The 19775-nt window shown below is 36.9% G+C and overlaps 1 protein-coding gene across 1 annotated transcript; it reads left to right on the top strand.

Moving 5' to 3' along the window:
• Positions 1-401: 401 nt before the first annotated feature.
• LOC585998 (peregrin) lies at positions 402-19460 on the top strand. The gene is given in 13 exon segments (XM_031000472.1): positions 402-812; positions 2416-2855; positions 2858-4076; positions 4473-4635; positions 6246-6374; positions 6944-7072; positions 7732-7920; positions 8496-8616; positions 9394-9648; positions 10223-11176; positions 15830-15936; positions 18179-18321; positions 18945-19460. Coding segments are annotated over 12 exon segments (3942 nt in total). The 5' UTR covers positions 402-812; positions 2416-2527; the 3' UTR covers positions 19150-19460.
• The last annotated feature ends 315 nt before the right edge of the window (positions 19461-19775 follow it).

Genomic DNA, 19775 nt, shown 5'->3' with positions numbered 1-19775 from the left:
TTTTAAATGTATATAAATGTAATTTAGTATATATAATATTATAAAGCATTTTAAATCGAAATTTTCTAAGCTTACTATTCAATGTGTATTTTCTAAGTCTTAAAAATATTAATTGTATATCTTTTCCATGAATATTATAAGTCTGTTCTAAATTTCGTTCTGCATATAATTTTTCTACTCTCTTATTTAATAAAAAAAGCGTATATAATTTTTGACGTTATTTGATCTAACATAAAATATATACCTTTTCAAACATAATAATATCCATATCTAATTCCCTATCTTAATTTGAGTGAGTATTTTTATTTTAAAATTGTTTCCATTATTGTGAGATTTCATTATTTCGAGCTCAACAAAAGATGGCGCTAGAGCACAATCGTAATTTTTGAAAAGCTAGGGGCGCTTTTTTGTGCCTTCGAAAAGATGTCTGATAATGAGTTGAGGGCTATCCGTCTAGTGCGCATCAGGACGAAACAATCGTGAAAATTTGGCATCGAATATCTCTTAAACCGCATGACATTTTACATCATCGTCTTCTGGAATATATCAAGCAGAGTTTGGACTATCATACTGCGGATTTTTACCACGCGCTTTGGCCGTATAGATGGTTTAAATCAAGCAAGCCATTGTTCGTGCGTCTTTGTTCGGACAGATATTCTCGAAAAGCCTTGGCTCTGTGATGTATGCGCACTCTAGCTAGGCTGTGTGTTCAACGGGACATCATCATAACCGTGTCTTCTGCGCACCCCGCCTACAACACTGTGTAGAATGGAGCGTGCGTATAACCGGCTAGGCGAATGCAGCTAGGACAGGTCAGTAACGTGATTAATTAGCTTTCGATTTGTACCTTGTTTAGTCTGGATGGAGTTTATTTTCCTACCAAGTAAATGTTTAAACCAAACCTCTCGGGAAAACGTTATTGTTTGAACGGATGGAAATTGCTATTTGTAGAAATGTACATTTTTACGGGGCGTGCACGGGTTTTCACACTGCGTTCGTCATGTTGGGCCTATTAAGGACATGAATATTCATGAGTCACCGAACCATTTGAACTAGCGCGGCTAGCTTGCTGGGGAAAAGATCATGAGAAGCCGGATGTCGCCTTTGTCATGGTTGTGGTTCTGTATATTAATGCTAATTCTATGTTTGAAAGTCCAATGAAGGATTTTCTCCCATTTTAAATTGTAACTAGCATAAAGCCATAGGCCTAATATGATAATGTACATCATGTAGCCAAGGCAAAGGCAATGGCTACGTACACAATATAGCGAGTAGACTGTCTACTAATTTATTTTGCATGATGAGACTATGTTTATAAAATGCACTTATTGCGATCGAGCGGATCGACTGTCATAGCCTTGATGTTACTCTTTAGCTTCACTCTTGTGCTCCTGTGACCAGTTTAATTATATGTCTTTGCGGCCCATAGCATCCTGAGCATAGGATCGCTGATCTCCGAAATATCGGATGGAGAATAAGATGATGATGATGAAATAATCTAAATATCATAGTGTCTGTGTGTAACTGTATAGTAGTAGGTCTACGTGTAGTTATATACAAAGTTTGGGTATGGGGTCACAAATTTGGTTCAAGAAGCATATATAGCGATCCTACAATATTCATTGATCGTTGTCGTGATTGATATCGAGTCTAAAGTAAAGACAAGTGATGAAATTGTGAATAATACAAACAAAATCAACACCCAAAATATTGAGGAATATTATAAGCAATTCTTTTCTCATTATACCTTGAAAGACCAATTTAAAGGTACTACGGTACATGTATGTCCCTTTTGCATGCAACATCAAATTCTGTAGAAATTTGCAGATATTATGAATATGTCATGTACATGTATGTCCTTTCAGTGAAATTTAAACACTAGCAGTGTCCTATTATTCAAGTTATGCAATGGAAACTGTTTACTTTCTAGACACTATTGAATGACTGACTGACTTTTTTTTCTTTTCTTTGGTAATAACCTACATAACATGAAAAAGGTACATGAGCATTTGTTTACATCAATAACTACATTCTTGTAATAGCCAAAATTAAACTGATTGAATCTTTGCGCAGCACAAAAGTATGAACATGCTGTACATGTACAAGGGTCTGAAAATCAGACTATTACTAAAATGATTGCAATCACTAAAGTCGATTCAACAACTACAGTGTAATGCTCATTATTTTCCCACAAAAACACATTTTCAAGCCCTTTCGTTTTTGAGGGAAGTTCTAAGATCTCTGGATAACTTTTTTTTCTTCTCTTCAAGATATTGTGGAAGAATTTGATGTATATTAATTTGTGTCATTTAACTTTTTTTGTCACTTTTCATTTCTCTCCATCTTATCCTTCTACTTTTCTTTTTCTTATTTTCTCTTTTTTGTCTTTCTCAATCTGTCTTCCAAACACTGCAGGTCTATTGAAAGGCAATAAAGCATGACCTTCTTGTGATCCAAGTGTGTCTACTGTGCAATAGCTTCAACTCACTCAAATTTACCTTACGCTAATATGCCAAAGTGAGCTTTCATGAGACCATTGCTGCTAAAGCCCAGGACAATGCCAGCCCTAAATTTTGATGTAAAGACGTTCTGTCACAATCTTCGGGCAACCAAGCCTCCATATGAATGCCCAGTGAATGATTGTGGCAAAGTCTACAAGTCCCTGAATGGAATAGAATTTCACCTATTTCACTATGACCATGATAATCCGAATGGTAATGGCTATGCAACACCTGTTAAGAAAGGTGGATGGAGGAAGTCACGAGTGAATAACAGGCCAAACCAGCGTGCTTCTTCACCCCAGTTAATTCGTTCCCCAGCTAGAGAGGGCCTCACCTATGCCCAGGCTCAGCGACTTGTGAGGTAGACCTGGATGGACAGACAATGAGGCTTGATATTTATGAAAACATTGATGTGATGACGGAGGATGAGTTTGAGAGTGAGACAAGTGAGGAGGAGAAGAATGAGAAGCCACCAGCAAGTAAAGGAAACAAAACTGTGGACCAGGCACAAAAGCCTCAAAAAGAGAAGCCAGTTGGTGGTGCTTCTCTTAAATTACCTGAGGCATCTTTTACAGTATTGACTGATTATGAAGAGCCCCCAGATATCCCAAACAGACCAAATTCTTACTTCAGGTACATTGAAAAGACGGTGGAGGAACTGGATGACGATGTCGAATATGACATGGATGAAGAGGACTATGTATGGCTGGACGTGATCAATAAAAAGCGACAGACTACAAACATGAACCCAGTAGGGCAAGAGATCTTTGAGTTGTTGATGGACAGACTGGAGAAAGAGTCTCATTTTCAGAGTCAATCTTCTGGGAAACCAGACAATCAGCAGTTCATCGATGAAGATGCAGTTTGCTGCATATGCAACGATGGGGAGTGCCAAAACAGTAATGTTATATTATTCTGTGACATGTGTAATCTTGCTGTGCATCAAGAATGCTATGGGGTGCCCTACATTCCAGAGGGACAGTGGTTGTGCCGTCGCTGTCTCCAGTCGCCCTCCAGAGCAGTTGACTGTGCCCTTTGTCCTAACAAGGGTGGGGCCTTCAAACAGACTGATGATGGGAGGTGGGCTCATGTCATGTGCGCACTGTGGATCCCAGAAGTAGGTTTTGCCAACACAGTATTCCTAGAGCCGATAGACAGTATAGCTCACATTCCTCCGGCTAGATGGAAATTGACGTGCTACATCTGCAAGCAGCGAGGTGTTGGGGCTTGCATTCAGTGTCACAAAACAAACTGCTACACAGCTTTCCATGTCACCTGTGCCCAACAGGCTACTCTGTTCATGAAAATGGAACCCATTCGAGAAACAGGTATCAATGGTACATCCATTAGCATCAGAAAGACTGCATTCTGTGACATTCACACTCCAGCTGAAGCGGAGAAGAAACCCATTATGAAGAATGACAAGGTGATTGAGATGGATGCTGCTGAGAAAGGCTGGTCAGCCAAGAAGGCTAAGGCAATATCCAGGAAAAACATGAGAAAGGCACGTAAGATATTGGCAGAGAAGAGAGCGGCGATGCCAGTGGTCTCCATTCCATGCATTCCACAACAAAGGTAAGTGCAAGCTACATGTAGTATATTTTATTGAGTGGTTGGAGAATCTTTATTTGTATTTTTCAAAAATTAAACAAAGTTTTCCAGCATAATACAGTAACACTATCTGGATCTACATTTTGGGGTGCAAATCTGTTCTGGGTACCTGTTAGTTTCAAGCCCTGCATCAAGAAAAAGAAAATGTATGAGTAAACAAATTCTAAGTTTGTATCTGTATGAATCTGTATCAAAGTCCAATGGTAGTGCACATGTAGCTTAAAACGAACTGGGGTACATATTATTTTGATGTTTTTGTGTGATCTTAGATGGACTGAATTTTATGCCTTTTCAAGTTTTCATTATGTGTATTAATCAATCTATTTGTATATATTCATTAAAAAACATGTAACCTATCAGGATATCCAAGATACTGAAAAAGGTAACTCTGCAGAAGAAACAGCACTTTATGCAAAGACTTGTCAGCTATTGGACACTCAAACGACAGTCTCGGCATGGGGTGCCTCTACTGAGGCGGTTGCAAGCACACCACCAATCGCAGCGCAACAAGGATTCGGTTAGTGTAAGCATTGTCACCAGTTCCACGTATAGTATTGCACTTTCCTTTTCCTTCATTTGTAGTTTATTTAGTAGAGAAGTAGAATTCCTTTTCTGTGGTATACATGTAAATGTATAATGGTTGCATGGTTACATATTTTCCCCACCTTTTATTTTGTGGTAGACAACTACATGTAGACATGGTTATTTATATTATATTGACTGGGCTTGAGGGGTATATCAGATATATTGACCAAGCTAAGATCATATTGCCCCGAGTCGAAGACGAGGGCAATATGGTCTTAGCGCGGTCAATATTTCTGATGTACCTGGAAAGAAGCCCTGTCAATATAATTATTATTACCTAAACAAGGCATTTTTAAGCAAATTATTGATAGGGGCCTATACAACTTTGGTATCAATCTTGATTTTTACTCCCGTCTGTTTGCCGGTCTATCTGGTTTCAGGTTATTAAGGCAGGTATGTAATTGTGACGTAACAATGATTGTTACTGTGTGTAATTGAAACGTAACAATGATTGTTACCGCGCGTATACTTTAATGCCTACACAATACTGCGCGTAAAGCGCACTTACAAGACAGAGTGGAATATGGCTCAATATTGCCCTCTGATTTAGTACAGTGGTCTACGGGGCAATTCCGGAAGAGGGCAATATGGCAAATATTCACCGTTCCAGTTTCATATTCGGAGCAGCGTGCAAAATACGACTTTATATTTAGCAGCTAAAATGCCTTGTATAGGTAATAATACATAATATCTTGTATAGGCGGCACATGTTTCCTTGATGCATCAGTGCATACTGCATAGACATTATTATCTTAGCAATACATGTAGATCTTCTTGTCCTTAGTACTCTATAGTCCTCTTTGTTTGTACATTACATTTTGCAAAATTTAAATGCAGTTTCTTTGCTCTTTTTTGCATTGCTAATGATACATTACATGTCTTTATTCTATGCATGAACAATTGACAGAATTAGAGCTTTGCACAAGTGCATGTACATCTTCATGATCTAAAAAAGAATAGATTTAAAGTAAATTAAGGTAATCTTCACTTTCACTTATATCAGATTTGGTAACTTAGAGGAGAAAAATTGCTTTTGGCTAATTTACACAAAATCGTTAAATCATGTTCCTTACATGTTTTTTTTGTTCCTCCCAAAAAATGTTTGTGTAATACTTGTTGACACCCCCACCATATCCTATGAATGAAGATTAAAAAATAGATTTGAATAATCTACAATGTAGACCTACTATTCATGATTACAATTAATACATGTAAGCACAATAGTGCAATACATATGCACATGAAGTTCAAGTTACCGGTAGAGAATACCGGTATATCACTTCTGAATGTGGTCTGTAAATGTCAGGAATTGTTAAGGCTTGTTCAGACATGGCACGTTCAACCGTCGCAAAAAAAAAAAAACAGCAGCATTTTTTTCACTGTGTAAATGAATGGCAACTGCTAGCAACAAAGGACTTGCGTTTATTCACTGAGCTCTATGTTATAAACGTTTTTGCCGTGCCATATCTGAACAAGCCTCTAGGAACCTAATCACTGCTCCGTTTGTTTTATTCATGTAAATTTATTCATTCAAATATATTTTTGCAGCGTGAGAGCCAGAAGGCAAACAGACTGAAAGAGCAGCTCAAGTACTGGCAGAGGTTACGACATGACTTAGAACGAGCAAGGCTGCTGGTAGAACTCATTCGCAAGAGAGAAAAGTTGAAGCGAGAACAGGTAAGTAAGGAGGTTATCCTCCCTCGTTTTTTGTAAAAAATTGTAATCATGATGGATTTTAAAAAATCATAAAGTGTAAACAGCTGATGTTCGATGAATTGTTTTAGTAGTTGAAACAGGATCTGTGTAAGGCATAACACAATAATTTGTTGCCTTTCTTTAAACTATGAGCCTAGCTAGAGCCCCTTATTTTAAGAGCTCCTTACAATGATGCATTCATATGGTTTCTATTTGTATATATTTGAGGTATTCATTCTTGATTATTTGACAGTGACAAAATAAAATTTGATTAATATTGTTTATATAACTGCACAATAATGGAACTTAAATATATGTCAAAGATGGGATATATTTCTAATTTCTGTAATTTTGTTATTTGATAAAAATATTTCCTGAATGAGAAGATGCTGAGCTAGGGTTAGTGTTCTGTTTCTAAATTAATTAGATATTAGTAGTCTATAATCCAATTTTATTTTCATTTTGACAGTGATGGAACTATTCATTTTGTAGTACTGTACATATTTGTTAACTTAATGATGATTGTTTTTCTCCCTCCCCCTCCTCTTCAGATGAAACTAAGCCAGAAGGCAACTGACATGCAGCTGCAGCCATTCAATATCTTGCTCCAGAGAACGCTAGCCAAACTAGAGGAGATGGATCCCTTGAACATCTTCTCTGAACCTGTGGCTGTTGACGAGGTAAAAATAATTGTATAGAACAGGGCACTGTCCTATTAAAAGTTGTGATTGATCCAAATCGACTCCAAGCCCTTGAATGAATCTCAAAGTTACAATCTCTTACATATAAAAATGTGTGTACGCAATGGTATTTTCTACCAATCTCAAGGCAAATTGTGATCAATTTGAATCAACTCTTTATAAGACAGGAGGACTGTACATTGTACACAAGATATGGAACAAAAACTTGTCTGGGTTGCTTTTAATGTTAAGTTAGTAAAACCAAATGGTATTCCTAAGTTAAATAGTGGTACATTTTTGTCTTTCCTTTGTCTTGTATGTCGGTCTTGGAAGTTATCAATGAAAGGAACAAGTTTTATTGTTAATAGGAACTTAATGACAGTTATGGTTTAAAAGAGACTCTTAGATGACATAATGTCATCAACTAACCAAAGAAGCAGCCCCTTGATTTGCAGACGTGCTACAGCAGATATGTATAAGAGGAGCATTGTGCCTTTGTATGTTATTCATGAACATCAGATCTTAGATAATTTTTAAGGTATACAGCTACACTTATACTGTATTACCTATAAAAGAAGAAAGTGATAGAGTTAGTTCTGGTTCCTACTCAAATATGGCCTGTCCCTTAGACAAAAAAATTACTTTCTTTGTTTCTACAGGCTCCTGACTACTATGATGTCATCACGAAACCTATGGACTTCTCCACAATGAGTGACAAAGTAGAGGGCCACAAGTACCAGGGGCTGGATCAGATGGAAGAGGACTTCAACCAGATGATAGAGAACTGTATGAACTACAACAGTAAGGAAACCAAGTACTACAGGGCAGCTGTCAAGATCAGAGATCAGGTAATTAAAGACTGATCTAAAAACTTGCAACGTGATCATGACCATGTGAGAGGGAAGGGGTGGGTTAGGGTCAAATTGCTAATGTAGAAGCTGGAAAATTGGTGTGCTGGAAAGGTGCGTCTGTATCCTGGCAAAATTATTTGTTTAACAATGCCTATGAACATGATGCCAGTCAGAGCTATATTTTCAGACATTTTTCTTTTAATTTTGGGCATTCTAATAATCTCGCAGTAACATATATTTAGTATTTGTTGTAATGATTGTCAGTACATCATTATTATAGGAACAAGTGAACAACATATACATTTGAAATGTAGAGTTCAAACCTGGTATCGGTATACTGTGCATTTTCTAAGATGTGTCAATGTCAAAGGCTTTGTTAACCAATTTCCATTAATTGCTGGTATTTTCTGTTGTCAAAGATATTCCTAAGAATTGAAAAATAAACAAAATAAATAAATAAATGTCCTCATCAACCCTTAAAAATAGCTGCACTGTACTATAACATTTTAATTTCAGCTTTGACAAAGACCATGTTACTACTTTTGCATTATTCTTCATATCTTATGTTTCAGGGAGGTGCTGTACTTAGACATGCCAAGAGGCAATCAGAGAAAGCTGGCTATGACCCTGAAACAGGACTCCATCTAGAGAAGGCCCCCAAATATGAAGAAACACAAATTAAACTCGGAGACAGTAAGTCCTCAATAGATTGTTATATACTGTAGATTGATATTGAAATGGTCTTCTTTCAAGCTTCCATCGCCCATGTCATTCTTTGGTTCTGCTGGATCACATTTTCCCACTATTTTATTGAGGGGTGGAGATTGGGATTAGCCATTATCATGATTTGTTTTATTTTTATCTATTTTCAGAAGCAAGTAATAATTACAATCGCTGTTTATACTGAGATGTGTATCAGTCATTTGGGAGCAAACAAAAAAGATTGATGTATGGTTTAACCTAACTGTCTTTTTATTGGGGTTATGCTTCTTAGAAACTTAATGTCTTCCCATACAAGCAAATTCTTATTAGTATCATGGTCTTTTGGGTAATCAGAAGAGATTCAAATTATAAATCTTTCTACGTCTTTGGAAGTGTGCCTATTAAGTGGTCAGTTAGTATAGTCATAAGCAACACCAGCAAACACTTATCGTTGCATCTTATTTGGTAATGTTTCATTTGGTGCTTCTTTATGTTGTGCATGCTAGGATATGAGAAAAGTCCATTCTTATTCATGTAGAAAGTAATTAATTGTGTGTTACATATTAGAACAATGTGAGAAATCTGGAAAAGGGCAGACTGATAAGACAGAGGTACTGGTAGAAACAATGAATAACCATGGTCTGTCATCACCTTATAAAGCATATAGTCTGCATAATGGCTATTGTGATATTGTACTAAAGACTTATTGTCATGTATGATAATGATTACCGGTAATGAAAATGATTATTCTATGCCATCCTTTTCCAGTTGACTCAGTACTTCAAGCAGAGAACAGAGTAGACATGACGTTGGAAGACCAACTTCACGAACTCCTAGAGAAGCTGGATGCAACCTGCGGCATCAAGCACAGTGCTGCACGCTCCAAACGCTCCAAGCAGCTCAAACGAGAGATCAACATCATCAGACGGCGGCTGGCAATCCAAAAGGGCAAGGACAAACCCCACAATGGTGGAGATGCAAGTTCCCGGAACATTGAGTTGACCACTGAGGAGTCCTCGTCAAGTATGTACCCATTTTCCTCTTTTAATCCAATGTCTCCTCCAGCTATCTAATATTCACTGAGCTGTCAAGACTATTAGCAAATGACTAAATGAGTTCATGATTGGATGTTGTTCATGATCACACGTTGCTGTCACAGTGAGCATACATGAATGCATCTGTTTTAATGGATGAGCTACATATCCATCAACTAAAATTAAATAAGGGCATGCACAGTGTGACTGAACTACCACTTGCCTTGCACTTGGTATGAAAAACTTTTATTAACACATGTAAAAATTGTAATAGGGGAATGGCCCAGTGGTCTATTCTGAAGAATCTACCAGGGATTACATTTCTATTCTGTAATATACTTACTGTATGGGTTAAATGTCAGTTTGGCCTATGCAATGTGTCCAATTGGAATATGTTTTTTCTCCATTTTTTTCTTCTTCGTATTTTCCTCTTGTGTCATCTATAGAGTGAATGTTTAAAATAATGAAAGCAGTTAAAATACACATGCTAGGTCATAAGCCTTATGTTATACTCTGAAATGTATTGCTCTTATCCTAAGCCTTACCTGCCATTTGTATTCCAGGTGAATCAAGTGAAGTCACATCCCAGAGTGACTCTGTCCCACCAAAGCTTTCACCAGCCAGACCTCTACCTATAACCAGTCGAAGCAGGTCATCTCCCTCCAGACCCTCCCCTGGAAAAGCCATGGGTTCGCCAGGTAGAGGGCGTGGAAGGGGGAGGGGCCGTGGCCGATCTGTCCGAACTATGTCCGATCCTCAGCCTGGTGCTTCTGGGGATTCCATTCCCACCCTTTCAGCGAATGATACCGCAGAAACCCCAAAGACCAAGAGTCCAACACCGGCAGACAAGACTGCGTCACCTTCTGGTGTTGGTAGGAGAACATCAGTACTGTTCAGTAGTAAGGGAGGGAAGCAGGGCAGTCCTAGTCCAAGGAAGCCTGGTAGACCGCCAAAGCGATCACTGTCCGTGGATCAAGGGGGTTCACCCAATAAACCTGCACATCGGGTCAGCCAGAGCAGTAGCCTCCATGTAGAGACTGAATATGAGGGCAACTTACCAGCTCCCAATAATGACTCCGGTGCTAGCCCTCCCGCCAAGCGAGCCCGCAGTGTAAGCATGAGTACGATCGGACAGCGTAGCCCAAGCAGGAGGATGACTTCTCCATCAAAGGATCTTCCGAATGGTTTTGAGAGTGGTACTCAGAACAGTGGAACCCAAAACAGTGGAACCCAGAACAATGAAAGCTTTTCTAAGTACCGTTCAGGCCATGTGCGACCCAGAACCAGCTCAGAATCGGACAGCAGCAGTTCATCGACGAGCACTTCCAATGAATCGGTGTCTGAGATGAGCTCTTCAATGGAGAACGGAGGACCGGGTGGGCGTAGCCTGCTCCAGGCTAACAGGAACCCGTTCACAGATGACAGCAGTGGGGATACATCCTGTGGAGAGAGCACCAGTACTACCAGCAGACCCATCCCTACAGGTGCGGCTGGGCCTGTGCTCAGGGACAGGAGAGGTAGGGTGACTGTGCACACAACACTTTTATTATATACAGAATCCAAAAAGAAGAAAATTAAACCAAAAAAAACATGTCAACAAAGTTATGGGCTTATCAGCAGGGTTGCATTTTTTTTCAAACTTTATTTTGTTTTGTTTGTTTCTGTTAACCTTATCTAAGGAAATCTTGTTCTCTTCCTTCCTTTTTATGGAATTTCCTTCTTTAAAAAAAATAGTTCTTGCTTTCTTTCTGATTAGTTTGCTTTCTTATCTGTTCTTATTTCTTAAAAAATCAAAAAAATCTTTCACCTGTTCGTTCAAGCTTGACTTGTTTTGTCCTTTCCTCTAACTAGTATACATTCTTGTTCACATTTGTGATTCTTGCTTTTCATTTTGATTGGGCTTAAACAAAAATCTTGCAACCTGACAGCCATTTCTGTTTCACATGCAAAATTATCATAAAATTGATTTCATCATGGACATTCTTTTAAATGAAACAGTTTAGGAACTTGGAAAAAAAAGTGGCACTGTCTCCCTATCTCTTTGATGTTCACATTGAGACCAGGTGTATGTGTTGATATAATATGATGTTGATTGTTTTTTCTGTGTGTGTGAATTCACCATCCATCTGCATGTCTTTCTGTTGCATGATTATTAACACATCTGTTGTGCATGTCTAATTCTCATTTCTCATGGAAGGATCTATTCTATTTTCAATTCACCAACATTGGACAAACTAATGCTGTAACTTGTTTCAACATTCAAGTTAAAACATTTCAGAAAATAATTTTCTTTTTAGCTGTGATTGTAATATTTCTTCAAGTACATGTAGGACAATATCCTTTATACATTATTATGAAGAAAAAAAGGGGGGAAAAAATCACTACCAAACAAAGATAATAACAATACTTCTAACAACGATATTATATGTGCCAATATATATTTAATGTAATTAGATGATTACATTGATATATTTTGTAATGCACTTGTAATCATTTTGTGGTTTTCTAAGGAAGAAAATATAGCGGGGGGGGGGGGGGGGGGGGGGGAAGAAGTAAGTAATAGGTACATCAATACACATCACCTGACATCTGCCAAAACTGGTTATACATGTATCTATCTTAGACCATGACAAAATCATATTACCAAATCAAAGCACTGCTTTTTACACTTCAATGTACTCTCATACTGTATATACATGTATGTGTGTTAACTGTTGATCACTCAAAAAACCATCTGGCGTGATAGACATATGACTAGTATGTAGTTGTAGAATCGTGCACATATTATCACCCATTTTAATGGACAAACGTTCTAATTTCATGCATGAGAATTGTGGCTTGCAAACAAAAAGACAATCATTTTTTAGTGCATTGTTGATATCTTGATAGTTGTAGATGTATGTAGTCAGTAGCTGTTTGTCTATGTTTACTCTGTGGGTACCGTAAACAGTTTTTTGGGTTACCTTGTAGCCTAATCTTTTAAAGGTAATGTGTGTGGTTATCTGTGAAAAAATTCACAACATACTAATTTCTTAATGTGTGTCCTTGTGTTGTAAAACATTAATTTCTATGTTGATATTGAGGCAACAGACTTAATGAACCACTTATCTTAGATAAGTATACTCTACTTTAGTTTTACTTAAATAATGATTAACAGTTTTTTAACATAAAGTTGTTTGGCATCAGTCAAATAAAGAAACCGTTCATTTTATTTTTCATACCACACAATTATACTAATCCTATTTACAAGCCATCCCTTTCAACTGCAATTTATAAGCTTTCACTGCATAACAATCTTTGTTTTTATCCTATCCCATTCTCATGCTAACCATTTAACCCACTAACGCATTCCCCTTTTTGCAAATAAAACAACAACAAAGTCACAATGCTATGCACAAATTAGATATAAGAGAATGAAAATACTCCCCACCGCAAAATGATGGTAGTAACAAGGGACAGAAATAGGAGATGATATCTCTGAAGCTAGATAAAAATTCATATATCGTTCCCCACGTTGTGTGATACTTATGACCCCAGGCTGTCATTATGAACTCTTGTTACTTTGATTATTCAGAATGTAATTAGAACTGGTTGTCCAGAAATGAGAGATTTTATTCCTTTTGGGGGTGCAAAATATTAATTTTTGCTGATACAGTATACACCTTACATTGTTTGTGATATCTATTAAAATGTAAGAATCAGAATGTTTATGTCAACTAAACAAATTTGTTTGAATTTAGGAATACCATTTTGAACAACATTTTGCTATAAAAGGATTTGTGTTTAATACAACACTTCAAAAGTTGTAGGTTAGTTCAAACGTACCATTTCAGCTTGATGATGAGTCTAAAGACTAGCCCAATGGCCAGCCTGACAGATGAATGGAGTGATGTAAAACCATTCAAAAAAAAAAATATGACTTGGCACATACACATAAATTCGGAAAGTTCATATACATGTACAAATGTTAAAAAAAAAAAATACATAATTGGGAAGTAAATATTGAAAATGAAAACAAAAATGCTGTATTCATGATTTCAGCTAATTTGCTTAGATGAAATCTTGCTCTATAGTCAATACCTTATGAAAGTGCAATGATAACAGGTGCCGGACATTACTTTCAACAGGTTTTCTCACATGCAGAGCATCAACAAAATTGGCAATATTATGAAAGGCTTCTTACTGAAGTTTAGATGAAGATTTATATTTGCAAATATATAATATCAACTAGAAAGTGGGCAGAATTTTCAGAATACTGCCAGTGATGTACTATAAAAAAATATTCTCAACGAGCAACGGCCCATTACCAAATATGTACATGTACAAAACAGTTTAATGAAAAAAATGTATACAAACATAATGAAATGAATGAATCAAACAAAATTTAAGAAGATTTTGGATTCAATGTAATCAGAAAGCATAAGTCATTTTTTCATGAAGGGGTACTTGATTTCCTTGTAAAATAATGAAATTTGAGAGTCCATTAGTCTAATGACTATTCCAACTGCTGTTATACTTTATTGCAAATCCCACAAGTTGACCTTAATTTTATGCACACAAAATCTGTTTTCAACAACCATATATATAGTCCCATTGTAAGATTTTGATGTTAGCTACAATGTATGCCTTTTCATGTGTCGTGCGTTCTTCTAACAGTGTGTTTGAGAGCACTTTCATCCCATCACTTTAGATTTTAAACTAACAAGTTACACCTAAGTAAGTATGGGACTGGTTCATAGTTTATATCTAAAATCAAGCTGTCTGTCCTACATGTATGATCTGATTGTTTTTGATATAGATTGAAAACAAAAATAGATTGAAGATTTTCAATCTCTACTTCTCTTGCGAACATGTTGCAAATTGTCAAAATCAGCTACTGTTGAAGACTGGTAGTTGTATGATAATAACATATTATACTGGATACACATTGATTGTGCTATGAGTATACCTTTTCTGTAATGGGATATCTTTATATTTTTCATGATCCAGTTCTATTTCGTATTGCCAATTGTTACTGTGTTATGTAATTTATTTGTCCAGTTTTGCAGTTTAATTGTTTTTCTAAATTGCCCACACTGTAAGTGATTAAAACAAAAAACCTTACTTGAATTATAATATACTTTTGATATACTGATATCAGTCACAAAACACCCCTTGTCCCAAAGAAAAAGAAGGAAAAAAAAGAGAAATAAAAATCAGTCTTTATCTAAACGTTTAAGCATATTATTCCATTGCTAAAATAAAAGTTCAATGGGAGTTATTTGCAAGTTTCAAATATACCCAGTGTACCAGTGTACATGTGATGGCTCAGTGTTGAGTGTAAACATCATTTTTGCAATGTACTTGCTTTCAAACCTCTCAAATTTTCAAATCTCTAGTAAAGTAGTATACTGAACAGTGGAAATGATGTTGATCACTGGCATACTTATAGAATTCACATTTGCAAAAATATGACTAAGGTCTGCAACTGGACATACAGAATTCAATTGAGCCTTCTTTTCTTTTTTAAAATATTGGTTTATGGAATGTAAATTTCATTTAGTTGAAAGAATAAATCTTAACTGGACAAAACAATGCTTTAAGGACCAAATACCAATTTAAAAAAAATAAAATAGGACACTTAAGGAACCACCATCATAATTAACATAACTGATGTCTTGTTTGACTTGACCACTTAAAAAAAAAAAAATCCTAATACAAACTTGTATTCATTGTGCTTCATATTATGAAAATATTATCCTGCCGCAATGATTTGATCTGGCAAGTTTTCGCTATAGGATTTGTTTCAAGGTAGTGCCTGTAGTTTGCTTATTACTCTTTAAACCAACTTGACTTGTGTAGTAATTCATTGCATTCCTATTTTATATACAAGCATTTATTAGCTTATCTAATATTGGGGAAGAGGGGCTACTACTTACCAGTATTCACACAGAGTATGCAAGTATTCAAGTATAGTTTACATGTAGGATATATTGAACATGATTTTGAAAATCTGCAGTGTTTGTGCTGCTAGTGGTTAGGGCACCTTTACGAGCATTTCAAGAGAGTAAAACAAATCTTAAGAGTACACACCTTTGTGGAGAATTGTAAGGCAGTAGAAAAACTCCCATAATGGAGTGAGTGATTACTTGGGGCACCCCTAACGTACCCACCCCCTGTGTGTCGTGCAGGCAAGCTGAGGAGCCACCTCTGGGGTTCGGACGAAGAGGAGATCCCACTCAATCCATTGGACATGGTCTGGGCCAAGTGCAGAGGCTACCCATCCTATCCCGCTCTGGTACGTACTCCACCTGTCATCATCACATTCCAAGATCTTCAACCGGGGGTGTCCAACCTATTCCCTTAACCACCCATAAGTGAGAAGAAATCTCAAGAACAGCAGCAGCTCCTCTCTCTATGTACCATATCTCTTTCTGTGCCAGGCTGGCCTGGACCATATCTGAGGCTGCAGCACAGTTTAGCTGTGGAGTAGAATTAGTGCTAACTAGCTGGCAGAACGTGGAGCTGGTGTAGTTCTCAAGCTGTGTTGTAGTGTGCATCTTCGGTTATTGCCATGTGCACCATCATTTGCTTTCGAGATGAGAGGATCGTGCTGCAACTGTGCACTCTCGAAGTCTGTGGCAAGTTGGGTGATAGGTTGGACACCCCCGATTCAAACACACAAGTCAGGGCAACTCTCAGTAAGATTCATGTAGATTTATAGCCGTATGAAGTTGCGAATTCAACATGTCACATCACAATCTACAGTAGACACCCACAGATAGCACATGCAATCATCGTCATCATTCAATATGTACACGTAGGAGTAGCAAAATGATGTAGTGCATCCATCTCACTGTAGAAGTGTAGAAGATTAGTGGTAGATTGATTTGATGATTTCATTCCTATACCATTGCTTTCATGCTTCACTGACCTTACCTTACCTCTCACGCTTCTTCCTTAACAAATATTAGCCAGATCAGAATCATCCCCTTCCATTCTTTTATTTATTTCTTTATTATTTATTCATTTATTGAAATACAAAAATTCAATACAAGATACTTGTATGACACTTATATATTGTGTAATGGGTAAACTGCTACATGTACATGTATTCAGGGCATCATTTTTTTTTTACAAATTTTGCAGCTTTCGTTCTGTGTGCCGCTTTTTAAAAGCTTTTCATCTACAATGGTTTATCAAAGGAGAGAAAGGAATACTAAACAAATTATCATATAAATAAAAAAGGTTAAATGTTCTTATTTTATTCTCATGAAATGTTTTCATTTTCTTATTACTTTTTGATGATTTTATTGATATGATTGTATTTTTTAAAATGATTGTTATTATGAGTATTATTATTGATCAATGATTTGACGCTAGTTGATATGTTTGTATGTGATATATTGGCATGTTTCTTTAACCCATCTGTAGTTGCATCGTAATGCTATTACCCGCTTACGACCAGGTTTTTTTTCCACATACAAGTAAGGACTTTAAGAAATGTCCAGGAAAGATCACTTTCTAAATACCATAGATATCAAAGCTGATAAACACAACCAATATAATCTGAATATTCTGCTATACAATGGTCACTTCTATGTGTTGGTACAATCACTACCTTAAATTCAATTCAGTTAGAGGAAGGAATAACAATTTTTTTTTTTACTGATATGGGAGCAAAAGAACATTTGGTAAAACATTATGCATATTCTAGGGTGCGATTATCTTTAGATAATCAGGGCTATGCTTCATGGCTAATAACAGCTCTCCATACTTTGTATCCTATTTGCTTTTCATGTGATAACATATTCTCAGCAGTTCTAGTTGCGTTTAGGAGAAAAAGAGTATACTTGATATCATATGGTCACTTTTGAACAAAGTTACCTGAGTTAGAGTCTTGTGTGTCACATAGATATCACCTTTCTGTTGCACACAGTGAAATATGTTATAATGTTGTAGCACATCTCGAGACCCTCACTCCATCACTGTTCCAAATGTGGCATGATATTTTAGATATTAGGTATTCAGTTAATCATTCAATGTTACCCACTTAATAGAAACAACACAATTGAATTTACTGGTATGTTATCTCGCTGGTTGGTATATTTCATAGGATAAATACTTAAATCAAGAGTATAGAGAAAATAGTTGAGAGGATGACATCATTGTGTTATTTTGTGAGTATAGTCAGAATGGACCTCTTTAAGTGGCATATTCCCCAAACAAATCTGGTTCCTCAAGGAAAGAAGTTTCAGGATGTTTAGCAAATGCTTTAAATGGCACAATGCCACACTCTCAGTGGTAGAAGAACTGTTGGGTAAAATACTGAAGTATCTGTTGTAAACTGCTGTTTTCTGACAAACATAATGTTTTTTGGGATCGTCAGATGTGTTTTAAGACTTTGCTCACACAAGGTAACCACTGATATTAAGTGGACTGTTCATTTGAGCATTATGCATCATGTAACAATCATATACTCTCCATCCACCTGTGTCTAACTCTTGGTTTACCCATTTGTTTACTTTGACTGTGCGTAGATTATCGACCCCAAGATGCCACGGTCTGGAACGTTCCACAACGGCGTGCCCATCCCAGTGCCCACCACGGAGGTGCTCAACCAACGTCTCAACTTGGATGACCTGCTCTATCTTGTTCTCTTTTTTGATAACAAACGCACATGGTGAGTTGGTTGAAGAGGCCTCTTCTCTTTGCTTCTCGCTTATTTGTCAGATCAGAGTTGCCTGAAAATTCTATCAAATTTTGTTCAAGGAGTGCGAATTTGATTACTGTGCCAGTATATTTTGATAATTTCATGTCAGGGTTTGTGGGAGGGGGAGGAGGAGGAAGGTACATGTAGGAGAAAGATAGGATAGAGGGTAGGGAAGGATGTGGGGGCTTGAGCCAACCAATTTTTCTTAGCTGCATGCTAAGGGTTGAATGATCTCATAGTTCAATTTTGGATGTGTATCTAAACAGGTTAGAATTATTTCTAATAAGTTATTCATGTTTTTCATAGGGTACATATCTGGAAATACATAGTAACAAACTTTATGTTTTTGTCGACCGTACCACTTTAATAATGTTCTATGGTGACCATGCAACTTCCAAACTATTCACAAGTTTTGAAGTATGCCATCAGCCCATCAAAGTTTCTAAATATCTGGGGTGATATTCTGAAAACAATGTCAACATTTGTGTAAGTGGGAGGTGAACAAATCTATTTCATTATGATGTGGTAGACTCCATGACTCCTATACAATGTCTAAATCCTTATCATCTTTTGATTTTTTTTTCTTCATATAGGCAATGGCTTCCCAGGACCAAATTGGAACCACTTGGTGTCGACTCTGGCTTGGACAACGTGAAGCTTATGGAGGGACGTAAGTCAACTGTCCGCAAGAACGTGCAGATTGCATACGATCGTGCCGTCCACCATCGACGCAGGGTGACAGGGGAGGGCACTGAACCGTTTACGAGCGATACAAGCGAGGCCCATGATACAGCATAGGACTTGCTCATATGATGGTTCTTTCTTGTTCTCTTTCTGTTCCTTGCACTTTTAGAATATTTTCTCTCTTTCTCTGTTCGTCTCCCCTTTTCTCTTTTGCTCACTTCATTTGTCCTTGTTTCAGTATCTCATCTTTTTGTTCACACCATTGTCAATGTCTCTACATGTTTCTCATGTTCTTTTCTACTGTCTGTTTCTGTCTCTTTCTCTCTAATATGCTATTTTCGTTATGTAACCAGATTTAATGCATACGTCTTTGTGAAGTGCCGCAATACAAATTATTTCATTCACCTGATAAGAATATTAGTATTTCAATAGACAGAATCCAAACTGTATACATAACTTGTTGCCAGGTAGGACAAACATTATGGCTAGACCTACCTAGCAACACTTGATATATGCAGTTTGCATTCTGACTATTGAAATGCTATTATTCTTATCAGGTGAATGAAGTAATTTGTATTGAGGCACTTCACAAAGACGTATGTATTAAATTTGGTTACATTATGAAAATGGCCTATTGTATCTCTCATTTATGAACTCTCTGTACATCATTCATTTTTGTTTTCTTCCTCTCTCTCTTGTTCTCATTCAATATCTATCTTGCACTTGTGTTCTATTTCTTT

The sequence above is a fragment of the Strongylocentrotus purpuratus genome, unplaced genomic scaffold (assembly GCF_000002235.5).
Source record: "Strongylocentrotus purpuratus isolate Spur 01 unplaced genomic scaffold, Spur_5.0 spur5_scaffold_6, whole genome shotgun sequence".
Taxonomy (NCBI): domain Eukaryota; kingdom Metazoa; phylum Echinodermata; class Echinoidea; order Camarodonta; family Strongylocentrotidae; genus Strongylocentrotus; species Strongylocentrotus purpuratus.
The sequence above is the reverse complement of the archived record's forward strand: the minus strand, read 5'-3'. Positions and strand labels throughout refer to the sequence as shown.